This window comes from Lissotriton vulgaris, chromosome 4_1 (assembly GCF_964263255.1).
Source record: "Lissotriton vulgaris chromosome 4_1, aLisVul1.2, whole genome shotgun sequence".
NCBI lineage: Eukaryota > Metazoa > Chordata > Amphibia > Caudata > Salamandridae > Lissotriton > Lissotriton vulgaris.
Window position 1 is genome coordinate 480,821,925 of NC_141691.1, and position 16,204 is coordinate 480,838,128.

The window sequence follows — 16,204 nt, forward strand, 5'->3', positions numbered from 1 at the left end:
TTAAAATATACCAAAACCACGATAGCGATAGTGCAAGATAAAGATTAGCTAATACCGAATTAGCAAATACCAAATCGGTATTTGCAAGTTCGGTATTAGCGAATTCGCAAAAAAAGAGTCGCATTGGAAGCAGGTTGATGACATCACAACCAGGAAGTCATCCAGCTCATGCTTCATTCAGTGCCCTGAGGAGCTCAGAGGAGGAGGCAGAGCACAGGAACTGCGCAGAGAAACTCTAATCCAACAAACCAGTAACACCACTGCAATCCATAATGGACAATGATGCACCCCAACACACAGACACGCCCAGAAAGAGGAAGAGGACATTTTCAGACAAAGAAATGGAACTCCTGATTGAGGGGGTGAGCAGCAAGCATGACAAGCTGTTTGGTAAGCTGTCACTGAAGGTGCCTAAGGCAGGGAAGCGCAAGATCTGGCTGCACATCAAGGAGAGGGTGAATGCGGTTGGAGTCACGCACCGCAGCATAGACGACCTGAAGAAGAGGTGGTATGACCTCAGAAAAAGGGCGAAGGAGAAGATTGCTGAAAGGGTGAAGGACGCAGCTGCCACAGGAGAGGGGACATCCAATGTCACTCCCAACACAGCCCTGGAGGACCTCGTCGAGGGTACCATTGAGCCTGAGGCAGTCGTGGGAGTCACCCAATTGGACACTTTCGGCGCTGCGACTGGAGAACAAGGTAAGATGCATGCCTGTGCGGATAAGCAGCGTGTTGTATACCCATGCCCATCCCCCCAGACCAATCACAGTGCACTGGTAGGAGTGCCTAACACATATACCCTCACAGAAGTATTGCATCATGGGAGTTGTAGTCATGTCATCCAAGTGTGCATGTATGATCCCAGATGTAAAAGAAATGAGACCAGCAGCACAGGGCCAACAGTCTGTCCAAAGATGTAATTTATGAAGTAAAAAGTATGCAAAATGATTAACATATACAGCTAATACAAATTATAAGAATGCACTGTTTTACACACAGATGCATCACCCCTGGACTCTGATGACAGCGGACTCCTCATCCTATCAGAAACCCCGGCAGGGACCGATGGAGAGACTCCGTAGGGACGTCATTCCACAACACCACCACCACCACCAACAACATCACCACCACCACGGACAACACCAAAAAGACGCAGGGCAATTGTCCCCTCCCTGCAGGTGATGGAAATGGAGTAGAGGCCAGCAGCCACAAATGTTTCACAACAGTCACTTGTCACTCCGCCAGCTCCAACACCAGCACGCGTCCTAGTCAGACAGTGGCGCAGGCCCCTGTGAAGACTTGCAGAGGGATCTGAAGAGCCTGCACACAGCTACGGTGTGGTTGAATCACAGATGCTGCGTGTTCAGCGCCTGCAGGGGAGACACATGGGAGTAATGAACATTAACATAGCTAAATTGGCTAGCAAAATTGGCACAATGACAGATGCTGTGCGTGAAATGGCCACAGCCATTGCTGAGGGGAATAAAGACATCAAACTGTGCCTACAGGAGCTAACCCGTGCCGTCCTAGCAGGGCAACACAGCGAGCGCAGGAGGCAGCACCAGAACATGCTTCATTCCAATGCATCCATTAGGGCCATCACAAAGCTCTGCAACAGCACAGCTGTACTTTCACGAAGATCTGTGTCACTGCAGGTCGACCTAGGCCATTACTGTGGTGATGTGGCCAAGGCCTTGGGCCAAGTGACCACTGCAGTGGAGCATCTGCAGTCTGGGACATTTAGTGCCAGCAATTTGGGAGTGGAGGAGGGGAGTGAGGCGGCATCAAGCGTCAGCAGTGTCTCTGTGCCGGAGACCAGCGATAGGAGGCGCAGTTCGCGCAGCTCCACAGCCACTGACACACATTGTGGTGATGTGGAAGAGTCACGCAGCAGGAGGCTGGGGATACGTGGAAGGCGCAAATAGCCATGTACTACCAACTATTTGTCCATGGTGATATAACCATGGGCCACCTACGATACTGCCGTGATGCCAACGGATATGTATCACTAACAATGTTTTGAGTCTGCGTCATGTAGACGTATCATTCATATTAATTTTACAATTGCACATGTGTATTAAACATTTGCACACCAGATCATGTAGTGATGGCTCATTCTTACCTGTCTCTGAAGTGATGTTGTGTGATGTATGTCCGCCTCCTTTGACCTTCAGCTGTGTTAGGCACGTGTGTCTGTCGGTGTTGTGGGGGGGGGGGGTTGCTGTGCACAAAAGTTGTAATCTCCGTTCACCTCTATTGGTATCCCCCTTCTTGTGGAAATGTTGTGCAGCATGGCAAACACTGCTATTATCCGGCAGCAGGTTACAGGGTCATACCGCAATGCACCTCCTGTCTTGTGTAGGATCCGGAAGCAACTCTTGAGAATGCCAAAGGTTTGCTCTACCACATTCCTGGTACTGATGTGTGCTGCGTTGTAGGTTGCTGGGTTGAGGTAGGGAGTGAGGAGATATTCAAGCAAGGTGTATGCGCTGTCACCTGCATGGTGGGGAGCAAAGGGTTAGCGGCATGAATAAAAGATGTGACCTGTTTGGTGCGGTTCAACTGCTGTGGGGTTGTGGCGAAGGTGTTGTGGGTATGTATCATTGTCAGCATGGCATCTAGGAATTTGCAGAAGAAGCGTGAAAGTGCGCTTTGCGATACGCCTCAGGCAAACGCTACAACCCCCTGGAAACTTCCAGACGCCAGCAGGTGCAGGCTGCATAGACCTGGACGTTGGCAGGGATGGCATTGGTCCTACGGGTCTGGTGCTGCAGTAGTGGTTCCAGGTCAGCAATGAGGCGCATGATCATGGCACGATTCAGCCTGTACTTGTCATAGATTAGTTCCTCAGTCTGGCCCAGCAATGTGATGCGCACCCTGAATACTCTCTCCTGGATCCTCCTCCTGCGCTGTGCTGCAGCATTGATTCTCATCCTCCTAGCAAGCACGTAGAGGGCAGCCATTTTGGAAGACATACAGGGTCTCCAGAGGCATATTTGAAGGGTTTCTGATTGTATCCACCTGTAGGATTTATTTTTTTTCCTACAACTAACTTTACCTCCTGGTTGAGATTCCCCTTATTTCTCTCATGCTAAATAGCGATTAGGTGAATTTTCGGTATTTGCAATTTTTGATGCATTTCGTTGAGAGTTTTTAATAGCGATTCGGTATTTCCGGGGGCTGATGTTTTTCTCGGTATTACCGATTCTCTATTTTGCGATTCGGTAATTTACCGCGTTTTTTTTTTTTACGATTCTTTATTTGGGGTATTCGGTATTGGGGTTGCTGCATTGGGATTTCAGGTTTTGTGTTCGGTAACGGCCTGTTTTACCGATTTGCTATTTTACCGGCAGCTATTTTGGTTGATGCATGTGCCAGATTGTCGTTTAACATTAGCTTCCTCTTTAGCTCCTGGCATGGTCCTAATATCATTACATTAGTCTTACTGCAATTGATGGTAAGAGCCATCTTATTGCATTAATCAAAAAAACATTTCACCAACCTATATATTAAGCTCTCCGTTTGGGCCATTAGGACCGCACCATCTGCAAATAGGAAGATCAGAACTTTCTGGCCAGCTATCATAGGAACATCAGTAGGATTCTCTAATAGGTGGTCAACATCATTTAGGAAAAGACTGAAAGTAGTAGTATTAGCACACATCTCTGTTGAACGCCTTTTTCTACCTGGAACGTTTTGGTGCTTTCACCAGCTGAGCCATACCTAACTTTAGACGTGTTGTCGGCATGCAGGACCACTATTGTGCATAGTATTGAACCGTCTACTCCATGCATAACCAATGTTTCCCATTACCTTCTCTGATCAACAAGTTCAATTGCTGACTTCAGGGCAATTGTTTTTAAATATAGTGATGTTTTTTTTAATTTCAACATATTTATGATAGATCATGTATAGCCGCACAATTTGAATATTGTTCCCATCCTAGACCTGAAGTTAGTGTTTATCTCTTTTAGGAAGTTTTTCTTTATCCATCCATCCTTGTAGTCGATTTAATATTACTTTACCAAGAATGTTACCTGCACCATCTAAGAGGGAGCTATAATAGGTAATTGTGAATAGGTACACATACTGCAGATTGCCATGATTAGGGGATATTGATATTGGCTAATGCGGTATTAAACACCTTAGTGAGGAGTATAGCCCACACATGTGGATCTTCTTGAAAGAGATCGGTAGGCACCAAATCTGGGCCTGGGGGTTTATACTTTTTCATTAGTGTCTTTGGCAAATTAATTGCACTAGACATCCCATTAAAAGTCCAGTGCAATTAATTTGCCAAAGACACAAATGATAAAATACCCCCACACATTTGTAATAGTGTTCCCCCTGGAATCCTGTGGTGGTACTTGCCATTTTCCCTGCCAATCCATCTGCCTACAACTCTCTCATGACTCCCACTTGGTTTTGGGGCCCCAGTGTTTAGTATCCATCTTACTACACTGGGAGGAAAGGGTCTCATCCTTTTCCAGAGAGCTCCTCTTCTCCCTAGTGCAGGCACACAAAGGAGGAGCTGCAGATCAGCTGTTGCATTCTATAAAGATTTATTTTATTTATTTATTTTATTTTAGAGGTTTTTTATAGCGCTAGCTGGACCCAGGGGTATCAGAGCGCTTTACATTTTTGAGACAGGAGGGTCAATAAGACAGAGAATATACAAAGCATCAATGTACATATATAACATATAAGTCTCGGCCTAACAGATTACAAAACGATAAATATGGGAAGTAAGCATATCAGAATGTGGAAGAAGTGATAATCGAAAATATGATAAGGCACAAATAGGAAGAGAGAGGGAGGGGGAGAAGTAGGGTGGGGGGGTTTGAGGGGAAGTGACGAGAAGGAAGGGCGAGTAAGGATGATAGAGAGAGGGCGGATGCAAATAGGGCAGGACAGGAATGGCCAGTGGAAGAGAACAGATAGGGATTAGGGTCCCCAGTATTTATTGAGAAGATGTAGTTTGAGTTCTTTTCTGAAGCTAGAGTAGGAAGGGTTGCAGCGAAGGTCAGTTGGAAGGGCATTCCAAATGCAAGGAGCGTTGCCGGAAAAGGAACGTGACTGGGTGGTTTTCTTTTTTAAAAGGGGGGGGGGATAAGAAGGAAGGTGTTAGTGCTTATCAGGGAACGGGAGCAACCACCTTTAGTGAGTTTGTTAGCGAGGTAGGTCGGTGTGCTTTGATGGAGAATTTTATGTGTAATGCAGGCTGTTTTGTAAGTGGACCTACCTTCAATGGGGAGCCATTTAAGGGTTTTAAGGGCAGGGGAGATGTGGTCGAATCGCTTGCAGTCAGTGGTAAGTCTAGCTGCAAGGTGAAGAACAGATTTGAGAGGTGCTAGGTGGATCTTGGGAATTCCGGTGAGAATGGCATTGCCATAGTCGATGCGAGAAAGAACAAGGGATTGGACTGCTAGTTTGAAATCATCGATCGGGATGAAAGGCTTGATTTTCTTAAGGTGGCGGAGAGTGAAGAGGGCTCCTTTGGCAGAGTTGTTGATGTGCGTCTTGAGTGTAAGGAGATTGTCAATGGAGATCCCTAGTGATTTGACTGAGGAGGAATCCTATGCCAATGTCTGCAGGAGATCAGGGAAGGGATTGCTCTGGAAATCTGAATAGGACAGTGCAACAAGGCCAGGAAGAAAACTGTAGGGGTAAGTTGAAAAGAAGCTCACTGGTGAAGTCTCCAAGCTTATTCCCAAAAATTAGGTGTATCACTTTTTACCTAATGGCATAAAAGGCCCTACATTTGATATTTCATTTGAAGGTAGAACCATTGAAAGCTGCTTCTTTGTCACCATTATCTGTGAGTCACTTCATACAAAATACTTCGGACATCTTTTTCCAAAAGCACTGCTAGGGCTCATTCTCTATTACATGGTAGAGGTTTCCTGGTCCTAATTTGCCTATGATTATCTCTGAAACATGGAGTTACATGAAGTTTGCTTGGATACTACAACTAATTAAACTATTTCTGTTCACTTCCCTAGAAGATAAATTAAAGTGCATTGTAGGGACCAACTCAGCCCGCTTGCCATGCTCTGCAACCGGTTTCAAAATATGGATAGGCCTGCCTATCAAATTACTCACTAGATGGTGCAGATGGTGAACGGAAATGTCTGAGAGCCAGAGATCATCAGCAGGAGAACAATCTGGAGGGGAGCACTGGATGGGAATCCTTTTTGAGCGGCATCTTGGTTAAGAGGTGCCTGGTTCTCCTGGAGGTCAGGCCATCACCCACCATTACATTGCCAGTTACCAATGTCACAAAGTATCCCACCACTGTTCCTGGCATGACATAGTTATTACAGGTGTATCTGCAAGTCACTTAAAGAGTCTAACTTTGAGAAGAGCCGACGTTTACTCTGAAACTGCTGAACTTTAGGGAACACCGCAATGCCATATCCGGTGGCAGTGCTCCCAGCAGTCCCATGTTTTCTCCACATGAGTTGGGAGTTGAAGAGACACAGGGTGTGAATAATATGACTACCTGGAGAGTGCCATCCCATTCACAGACAGGTTGAGGTGCCTAACAACCACAGATGTTGAGAATGTGTAAACATCTGTAGATCTCAGAGTCGCAAGAATCACCAATAAGTCTTGCTATCCTATGCCATGCCTGTTGTAGAAAACAGAAAGAAAAATGATAAAGTAAGAATGTGGTAAGATGACCATACTTTAAACAACAGGATCTTCTCAGACTGGTTCACAATCATCATCAATGCTCTTAAAAGCCTCTCAGAAAGACACTGCTTCTGAAATGTGGAACAGAGGACAGGATACTGCCAGATACCCATGGAGAAACAGAATCAAGTGATGATGGTGTTCAGCTGTACACTACACTTCTAACATGTAAGAGGGAGACCCTAAGACCTCTCAGGAGCCAATTAGGCCCACGAAGAACACAGAAAAAATACATTCACTTTCTTCAGTTTATTCATACTTTGATGACATCATAATCTTTTTAAAGAAACTGGATTAACACAAGCAATGGTTTCTGAAAGTTCCCAGTTTCAAGTTGGAGCAGAGCCTAAAGCTGTTCCTTGACAAGTGTACCTGGTCTTCTGCTCCATTGTCAAGTGTATTTTAGTCACACTGACGATGAGCAAGCAACAGCAATAGACCCAGTGAAGGTGGAGCACCTGGCCTCGGCCCATCACAGCAGCAAAGCATCTTGGGGGTCTAAAACTAATAACTGTATTTTGTGAGCAAGCTTTTCAACAAACTCACAAAATGATATCCTCCAGCACAGAAAGCAACACTGAATGCAGAGTTATCTAGGCTGCCCTATTATAAAGCGGAAAGTCCTTTTGATCTCAACATGGATTCACAATTGTGGACAATCGTTCAGATTAAGCAACAGACTTGCAACTATTCCTGTCTTTACCTTCACAGTCCCTCCCTACAAGCCCTATCCGCTTAAGTCAACACCAGTATTGAGGAGCTTTGGAAGAAGGGACTTTGATGAAAGATTCAGCATTTGCCATCTGCGCACAGTGTAGGACACCTCTTTAACACATTAGCATAAGATGATACAGAAGTGGTGTTTCTCCATTTTGTATTAGGATTGTATTGGTACTTCTTAAAAGTGGTGACATCGTGATATAGTGAATATGCAGTATTGTTTCCAAAAGGCGTCACTATTTCTTTATGACTGGTTTTTGCCCAGGTGTTAGGTTTTTAAACCCTTCTATTTCAAGCAAGGAGAACATGCCTTCTGCCAAAAACTGCTAGCTTTGGAAAAGAAGCTTGGAACCCACCCGTGTGTACTTGGGCATCAGAGAACAGTTTGAAAAAGTTAGGAAGAAGGCTTGAGCTGCGGGGGAGCTTAATGCTTTGCTCAAGAAGGTGTAGCGTCTGCACCACTTTAGCAGGAGTTTGGACTATACCAGGGCAACAAAGGGGCTACAGCACGAGGCTGCAATGCTAAATAAACAGGTAAAGATGATGTGGGTGACCGCCCTGAGGCCCAGAGAAGCCTGAGGCTGCAGCCCACATAAAATGACAACATGTAATTTCTTCAATTTTGAACTTATGTCCCCATTCCATTTATGAAGATAGGAAGCATGAGTATTCCATCTGAGGGATCCCAGACTTCACTGGTGCTGAATGCAAAGAAGATGGTCAATCTATGAAATCAGAGAATTGGGCCCTCCCTGAAATCCATATAATCTGAGAACCTAGAATAGGTTGGTGATACAGGCAAGAATTGTGAGCCTGGAATCCTTCATCACACTTGCCTTTGCTTCAAAACATCCAGCTTAGTGACAAAAACATTTTGGATTTCCTCCTCCAAAACAAGTCAAAACAAAACAAAACAAGTCAAAGGGAGAGGTACCAGTCACGCAGTGTGAAGTTAATCTAAAGGCCCACTATTTATTGAATATTTTTTTTCTCCAACACATATTATTGCACATAATTAACTGAATTGTTTCCTTTAGTGTGCGGTCTACCTCCACATTTGTTTTCTTGATGAAAGAGATATACTTAAATGTAAAAAAAATGTATGTTCCTCCTTGTTAAAAACTCCTCCATTTCTGTAGAGGTTAACTGCACCCCACTGTCAGTGAGGGTTGCATTTGTAAAACCTTCCCTTATGAACAACAGGTATACAAATTTCATCACTCTTCTCTTATTCACCTCAGAAAATATTTATAACTCGGGCCATCATGTAAATAGATCCATCAGTACCATCACATAGTTTATGATCTTTTCTTCCTTCTATGGGGCCTTGTATATTTAAATTAACCTCTTCCCAAGGTTCAGAAGCACATTCCTTAATCCTCATAGGCTGTGCTCTAACGTTTCTTACTTTATCACTGACTAGCAGCCTGTCCCAACGTTTTCGGGGTATGAAATGTTATGTGTGTAATGTTTTGGAACGTCTTTGTCCGGTTGTGCATGCACTGTTAGTAACAGTGTTCTTCATATGTGCCTCCTTAGCTGTCCCGTATTTGCATGTCCTTCAATATGTGTGCGTCCTCAGCTTTAAGTTTTGCAACTTTTGTGTGTTGTGGAGTGTGTTGGTTATATAATTCCTAAGCGGGTTGTCTTTGACGTTAATGTGTGCATGCTGACAGTGCCCGGCGTGATCCCGTGCTTGCGAGGGCTGGTTTGAGGCCCCGCCTGAGCCTCGGACTAAATTTTAATTGTGAAGTGGCTTTGATCGTGTGGTACGCTGCCTGCCTTCAGTGTCCGCTGGAGCCGTTGGAGCGTGAATGTCGCGGTGAGTGAATGGCGCGCATGTGCGCCCCTTTTTTTTTCCTGCAGCCACTTCTGACAAATCTTACGTGCATAAAGGAGTAAAGTTTTGTTTTGTTAGTGAAATTTTGTAGGCAGTATGGCATGGTCCGTCAATGCGGCGCCCATTGGTGTTTTGAGACGGCGTGTGAAAAGTGATCAGAACGCCAAGGCGGAACATGAATGTGCGCGCACATTGGTGGCGAAAGCCGCGCCCCTTTTATTTGTTAATTTTAGTGCAGCCCCCTCTGACAACGCTGACACCCACAAAGTTTGCACCGCACTATATATCATTAATGTTGCGTCATCAGAACACCAAGGTGGAGCGTGAATGTGGGCCCACATTGCTGGCGAAAAGCGCCCCCTTTTTATTTTAATTTTGGTGCAGCCCCCTCTGACAACGCTGACGCCCACAAAGGTTGCGCCGCACTATATATGATTAATGGTGCCTGAATGGCAATGGGCGTGAATGCGGCACAGCTTGGTGTTTGTAGACGGACGTGTGAGACGTGAAGGTGGAGCGTGAATGTGCGCGCACATTGGTTCTGAAAGGCGTGCTACTGAAGTACGTGGCCGTTTTTTGTTTTTTTTGTGGCACGCCCCTCTGACAACGCTGTTGTGCCACGCCCCTCTGACAACGCTGCACGCCCACAAAGGAATAATGTAGTGCAGTTTGACACGCCCACGCCAAGGCCCAAGTGTACTTTGACACGCCCACAGCAACGCCCACAAGGGACTACTTTACCCCTAAGGTTGTTTGACCTTTGTAATGTATATGGTGGCCAGCTGTATAGCCTATGTCCATCTGCTGCATCTCCCCTTTACAATGCTGTATTGGGTGTTGTGATTGGTGCTGTACTTCTTGAGTTTACCCACCTCAAAGGTTTCAGCTCTCTCTTTATAATAGTATAGTATAGTATAGATTTGACTCAATACAATTTCTCATAGTTCTTTCCACAATTAAATCTAGTCCTGGCCACCAAATTCAGACTTTAACCTTTCTTTCACCTTACTTATCCCTCATGAGTTATTTTTACCAATTTTACTCTCATTTTGTGTGAAGGAAACAAACTGATACCCCTAAAGAGTAGTGCACCTGCAACAGTCATTTTGGGGCCTATTATGATGGAGGTCGGAAAGCCTCCGGAGGCTTTCCGACCCCCATTGTCGGTTTCAATTCCAACCGGCTGATTGTATATCAATAAGCTAGCATTTCTTTCTTGGCTTCTCTCTTGTTTGGTCACTCTTTATCAATACGCTCTATCGCTTTCTTTAAATATTTATCTTCTTTCATTTCAGATAACCATTCCTCTTGTGAGATACATCATGTTATTTCACTAATTTTTACTTTCCACCACCAATCTGAAATCTCCTATGGGTCCTTTACATGATCCCGTAGTCTACACAAGTATAAGACATCAAATTCATATTCTTGTAGGGACACCATCCACCTAAAAATTCTAGTAGATATATTATCAAAACTTTTTTTATTAACAATTTCCTTAAAGGGTTTATGATCTGTCTGTACTATGAATCTACCCCCAGCCCCCCAGTAAACAAAAAATAGCCTTGATCTTCCCAATTCCCACATAACTGCAACAGCTTCCTTTTCTGTCACAGACATTTTTTTTGGGGTGTCTCTTAATGCTCTTGATTCAAATGCAAAGGTGCAATTTCCTTTCATCAAAACTGCTCCTCAACCTTTGTTACCAGACCAGCATCTGTTTTTAATGTAAGTCCGCTCCTCTGAAATATGTCCAGTACTACTTTCATGCTCATATTGTGTTCATGTACATTTTTCCTACCACCAATACATCATCCTAAAAAAACTTTACTCCCTCTTAGCTCCCCAACAACCTGCCCACAACTCTCTAGAATACCGAAGCAGCTTTAGCCAAGCCCAAAGGCATCCTAACAAATCTGAATGTGACAAAAGGCAAGACAAAAGCAGTCAAATCTTTCTAATCCTGATGCAATTGTATTTGATAGTACGCCGATGTTAGGTTGAGTGTACTTAATACCTTGCCATTTATCAACAAAGAGACCATTTCCTGTTGAGATTCCTTAGGTCTATGCACAGTTAAATTTCAATCCCAGGTTTGTTGGCCACCGGCATGGGAGCAAGCCATTCAGCTGCTTCAACCTGCCCGATTATACCAGACGTAAATAATACATCCAGTCCAATTTCACCTTCTCCGTTATACTTAAATGTGTACTCCTTACTTTGCTGACAATTGGTCTGGCTCCATTTTTCAATCTTATTCTTTGAACAAATCATTCCAAACATCCTAATTCCTCTATAAATATTTTTAAAATTCTTCTATAAGTCAATCTCTTTACATGCCCCTTAATTGAGTTGTACTTGAGGATCAGCATTAGTATTGAGGTTTACTCTTAATAATGTGTCAATGTTACATTGTTAAACTTCCCAATAAAAAATGTTTATGGTAGCAATGTTAACCATGATTCTGAATCAAACACCATTTCCATTCAGTCTCACCGATCTCCACCTTATCTTTTGGTTTTCCGCATTTAACACCATCTACTTGGAGCACACATTCCTCACTCACATCTAAAACCTCATTCACACCCTGCTCATAAGTTTTCCTTTGACAAAAGTTTAGAAAGTGACCCTTCTTTTTACATATGTGGCAAATTGCTTTAGATTAGGAGAATCTTTCCAATTGGGTGTATGTTCTTTCTCTCCATATCTGTAACAGGTTCCATTAAAATTATAATATGACTCTGTTTCATTAGAAGCAGCACTCTGCCCTGTTTTCTCTCTCTTTGTACAAGTTGAACAAGATCAATTTACCAGTTTCACTTTTGTCTTTTCTAATTGCTTCAATGCACACCAGGGAATGTGCTATATGTTTTGATACTACCAAAACTTCACTCAGGGAAGGATATTCTTTTAACCTTAGTTCTTCTCGAACTTTGTCACTCTTGCATTTCAACATACAGTGGTCCTTAATTCTCTCTTCAGTTGTTGCTCCAAAGTTGCAAGTTGAAGCTAGTTTTTTCAAAGCTGTTATATATTCTTCCATTTTCTCGTTTTCCTTTTGTGATCTCATTCCAAAATTATGTTCTTCTAAAACAGTGCACACTTTAGGGAGATAATGTCGGTCAAGCCTAAATACACATATTTCAAATTCAAGGAGTCCTATGGCTTTCTCTGACACTAAATCCAGTATATTGTCAAATACATCTTGGTCGTCTGGCCCTAAGCAGTGCGTTAATAATGACACTTTCCTTTCGGCAGACAAAGTAGGACTACACACTTTGGCGTAGCGATTAAACACTTTTTTCCATTTGTTCCAACATACATTTTTTACTATCTGGGAGATGTTTGACAAATGGGAGGTGGTGTGGCAAACTGCACTGTAACTATTATCAAGATACAGTTTTTTTTAAGGTATTTATCTTTAGGATGATCACTTGTGCCTCCGAACTAAGTAATTCCCCTTTCTTATTAGATATATTTTAGATTGTTATAACTTCTTGTTTAAAGTTTGACCGATAAATCTGATGCACTAACATGGTACTGAACTCTTGAATAATTGCAGTCAACAAATGTATTTGTAAAAATCCCAAAGTATTCTCCAAATAATTAAGTTCAATTGAAAGCATATCTAACCTGTTTACAATATCACCTCTTTGGAATTAAACGTTTTGTTAATCATCAATGGTTGCATTTATCTTTATTTTGAAAGCAAACCTACCTTCCTTAGTGTTAGAAATTGGGTTTCTGATTGGCAGAGGTATGCACCCTGTCTAAGCAGGAACCACATCCTAGTCAGGGTAAGTCAGATACACACCATAAATTAACCTGTGCTCACCCTCTGGTAGTTTGGCACAGAGCGGGCAGGCTTAATTTAAGAGGCAATGTGTAAAGTATTTGTGCAACACTTCCACACCACTGGAGTCAAGCTAGCCGGGCTGATGAGAGGTGTTACCTCGAAACCGGTCCGGTCCTCGGATGCTTGATTCCGTTCTGGGAAGGACATGGCTTTTGTAGTTCGGACTGGACTGTTCCCATGGGGCACAGGGTCAGAGCTGATTTGCATATCGCCATTGTCTAAACCAGGGTGGTGTGGAGTGCAAAATAACGATGGATTTGGGCCCAGATCCTTGGACTGGGTTGAGTGTGTGACATTGATCCACATTCGGTCCATCACCTGTTGTGTTTGCATATTCCGCCCTAAGTGCGCTGGGGATGCCCAGACGTGGGTCCCAGGCACTCCACACCACTGGAGTCAAGCTAGCCGGGCTGATGAGAGGTGTTACCTCGAAACCGGTCCAGTCCTCGGATGCTTGATTCCGTTCTGGGAAGGACATGGCTTTTGTAGTTCGGACTGGACTGTTCCCATGGGGCACAGGGTCAGAGCTGATTTGCCTATCCCCATTGTCTAAACCAGGGTGGTGTGGAGTGCAAAATAACTATGGATTTGGGCCCAGATCCTTGGACTGGGTTGAGTGTGTGACATTGATCCACATTCGGTCCATCACCTGTTGTGTTTGCATATTCCGCCCTAAGTGCGCTGGGGATGCCCAGACGTGGGTCCCAGGCACTCCACACCACTGGAATCAAGCTAGCCGGGCTGATGAGAGGTGTTACCTCGAAACCGGTCCGGTCCTCGGATGCTTGATTCCGTTCTGGGAAGGACATGGCTTTTGTAGTTCGGACTGGACTGTTCCCATGGGGCACAGGGTCAGAGCTGATTTGCATATCGCCATTGTCTAAACCAGGGTGGTGTGGAGTGCAAAATAACGATGGATTTGGGCCCAGATCCTTGGACTGGGTTGAGAGTGTGACATTGATCCACATTCGGTCCATCACCTGTTGTGTTTGCATATTCCGCCCTAAGTGCGCTGGGGATGCCCAGACGTGGGTCCCAGGCACTCCACACCACTGGAGTCAAGCTAGCCGGGCTGATGAGAGGTGTTACCTCGGAAACCGGTCCGGTCCTCGGATGCTTGATTCCGTTCTGGGAAGGACATGGCTTTTGTAGTTCGGACTGGACTGTTCCCATGGGGCACAGGGTCAGAGCTGATTTGCATATCGCCATTGTCTAAACCAGGGTGGTGTGGAGTGCAAAATAACGATGGATTTGGGCCCAGATCCTTGGACTGGGTTGAGTGTGTGACATTGATCCACATTCGGTCCATCACCTGTTGTGTTTGCATATTCCGCCCTAAGTGCGCTGGGGATGCCCAGACGTGGGTCCCAGGCACTCCACACCACTGGAGTCAAGCTAGCCGGGCTGATGAGAGGTGTTACCTCGAAACCGGTCCGGTCCTCGGATGCTTGATTCCGTTCTGGGAAGGACATGGCTTTTGTAGTTCGGACTCGACTGTTCCCATGGGGCACAGGGTCAGAGCTGATTTGCATATCGCCATTATCTAAACCAGGGTGGTGTGGAGTGCAAAATAACGATGGATTTGGGCCCAGATCCTTGGACTGGGTTGAGTGTGTGACATTGATCCACATTCGGTCCATCACCTGTTGTGTTTGCATATTCCGCCCTAAGTGCGCTGGGGATGCCCAGACGTGGGTCCCAGGCACTCCACACCACTGGAGTCAAGCTAGCCGGGCTGATGAGAGGTGTTACCTCGAAACCGGTCTGGTCCTCGGATGCTTGATTCTGTTCTGGGAAGGACATGGCTTTTGTAGTTCGGACTGGACTGTTCCCATGGGGCACAGGGTCAGAGCTGATTTGCATATCGCCATTGTCTAAACCAGGGTGGTGTGGAGTGCAAAATAACGATGGATTTGGGCCCAGATCCTTGGACTGGGTTGAGTGTGTGACATTGATTCACATTCGGTCCATCACCTGTTGTGTTTACACTTCCAACAGTAACACAGGGAAAACACCACAAAAGACTCCACGCCACTTTAGAAAAATTGATTATGATTTTATAAATATAACAAGACCAAAATGACAAAAATCCAATAAGTAGAAGTTGAGATATGATTAAATGTAAAAATAGCGCTCAGAAGCAATAAACGCCTATGGGGGTTATCTGGTTGTGCTGGACCGGGGCAAAGTCAAAAGTTCAAAATGACCACGATGGAGCACGGGCCGGGTACAGGAGCCACGCATGGCCCGCTGAACAAAGTACCTTAATCCTGTTCTTAACAGCAAGATTCACAATGCAGCGGAGAGATGCATTGGTGTCAATCCTGCATTTGAGGTGATGCATCGATTTTCTCTGAGGTAACAATGGTGATGCGCTGGTTTCGAAGACAAAGCTGCGAAGCCGAGATGCTTTGGTTTGGATGCCAATGTGCCGGGTTTCTCCACGCAGCCGAAGGGATGCATCAATGTTCTGACACTGCAGAAGCGGCGATGCAGCGGTTCCTATGCGTCAGCTCTGGAGGTGATGCACTGGTTCCTAGTACGGTGCACCGGTTCTGCTCCCACAACAGCGGCGATGTGGCGATTCTGCTTCACGCAGCAGAGAATACATTGGTTTCACTGGAGCAAGCACCTGGATCCACTTCCAATTGACCAGGTACAGGAGGGGAGACTTATCCCTGAGTCTCACATCAGGAGGTAAGCCAGCATCCCCTTGAAGATCACTATGAGTTTAAGCAAGAGTCCAGTTTTCCTCATCAGAGGCAGAGGGTTCTAGGCAGTGGGGCAGCACACCAGAAAAGCAGTTCTTCAAGAGCCACAGTCAAACAGAGTGGCAGTCCTAGCAGCACAGCAGTCCTTCTTCATGGCAGAGTTTCTATACAGGTCCAGAAGTATCTGATATGGCGGGGTTAGAGACCCAGTACAGTTGTGCCTTTGAAGTGGAGGTAACTTGAAAGAGGAACTTTGAAGTGCACAGATATCCTCCCTACCCAGCCCTGATTCCAGACGTACTATGGGTGTAATCAACCCTTTGTGTGTGTGTGTGGGGGGGGGGGCGGACAGGACAGTGCCCATTCAGGCATAAGTGTCAG

At 45.0% G+C, this 16,204-nt stretch overlaps 2 protein-coding genes across 2 annotated transcripts in view; both read left to right on the forward strand.

The window, feature by feature from the left end:
- DRP2 (dystrophin related protein 2) overlaps positions 1–16,204 on the forward strand; it is a 1,191,281-nt gene that overhangs the window by 359,592 nt on the left and 815,485 nt on the right. The window lies entirely within an intron of this gene.
- Positions 273–7,059, forward strand: LOC147718866 (nuclear apoptosis-inducing factor 1-like). The gene is made up of 2 exons (XM_086967254.1): positions 273–699; positions 6,983–7,059. The coding sequence occupies exons 1-2, from the start codon at positions 273–275 to the stop codon at positions 7,057–7,059; spliced, it is 504 nt and encodes a 167-aa protein (XP_086823380.1).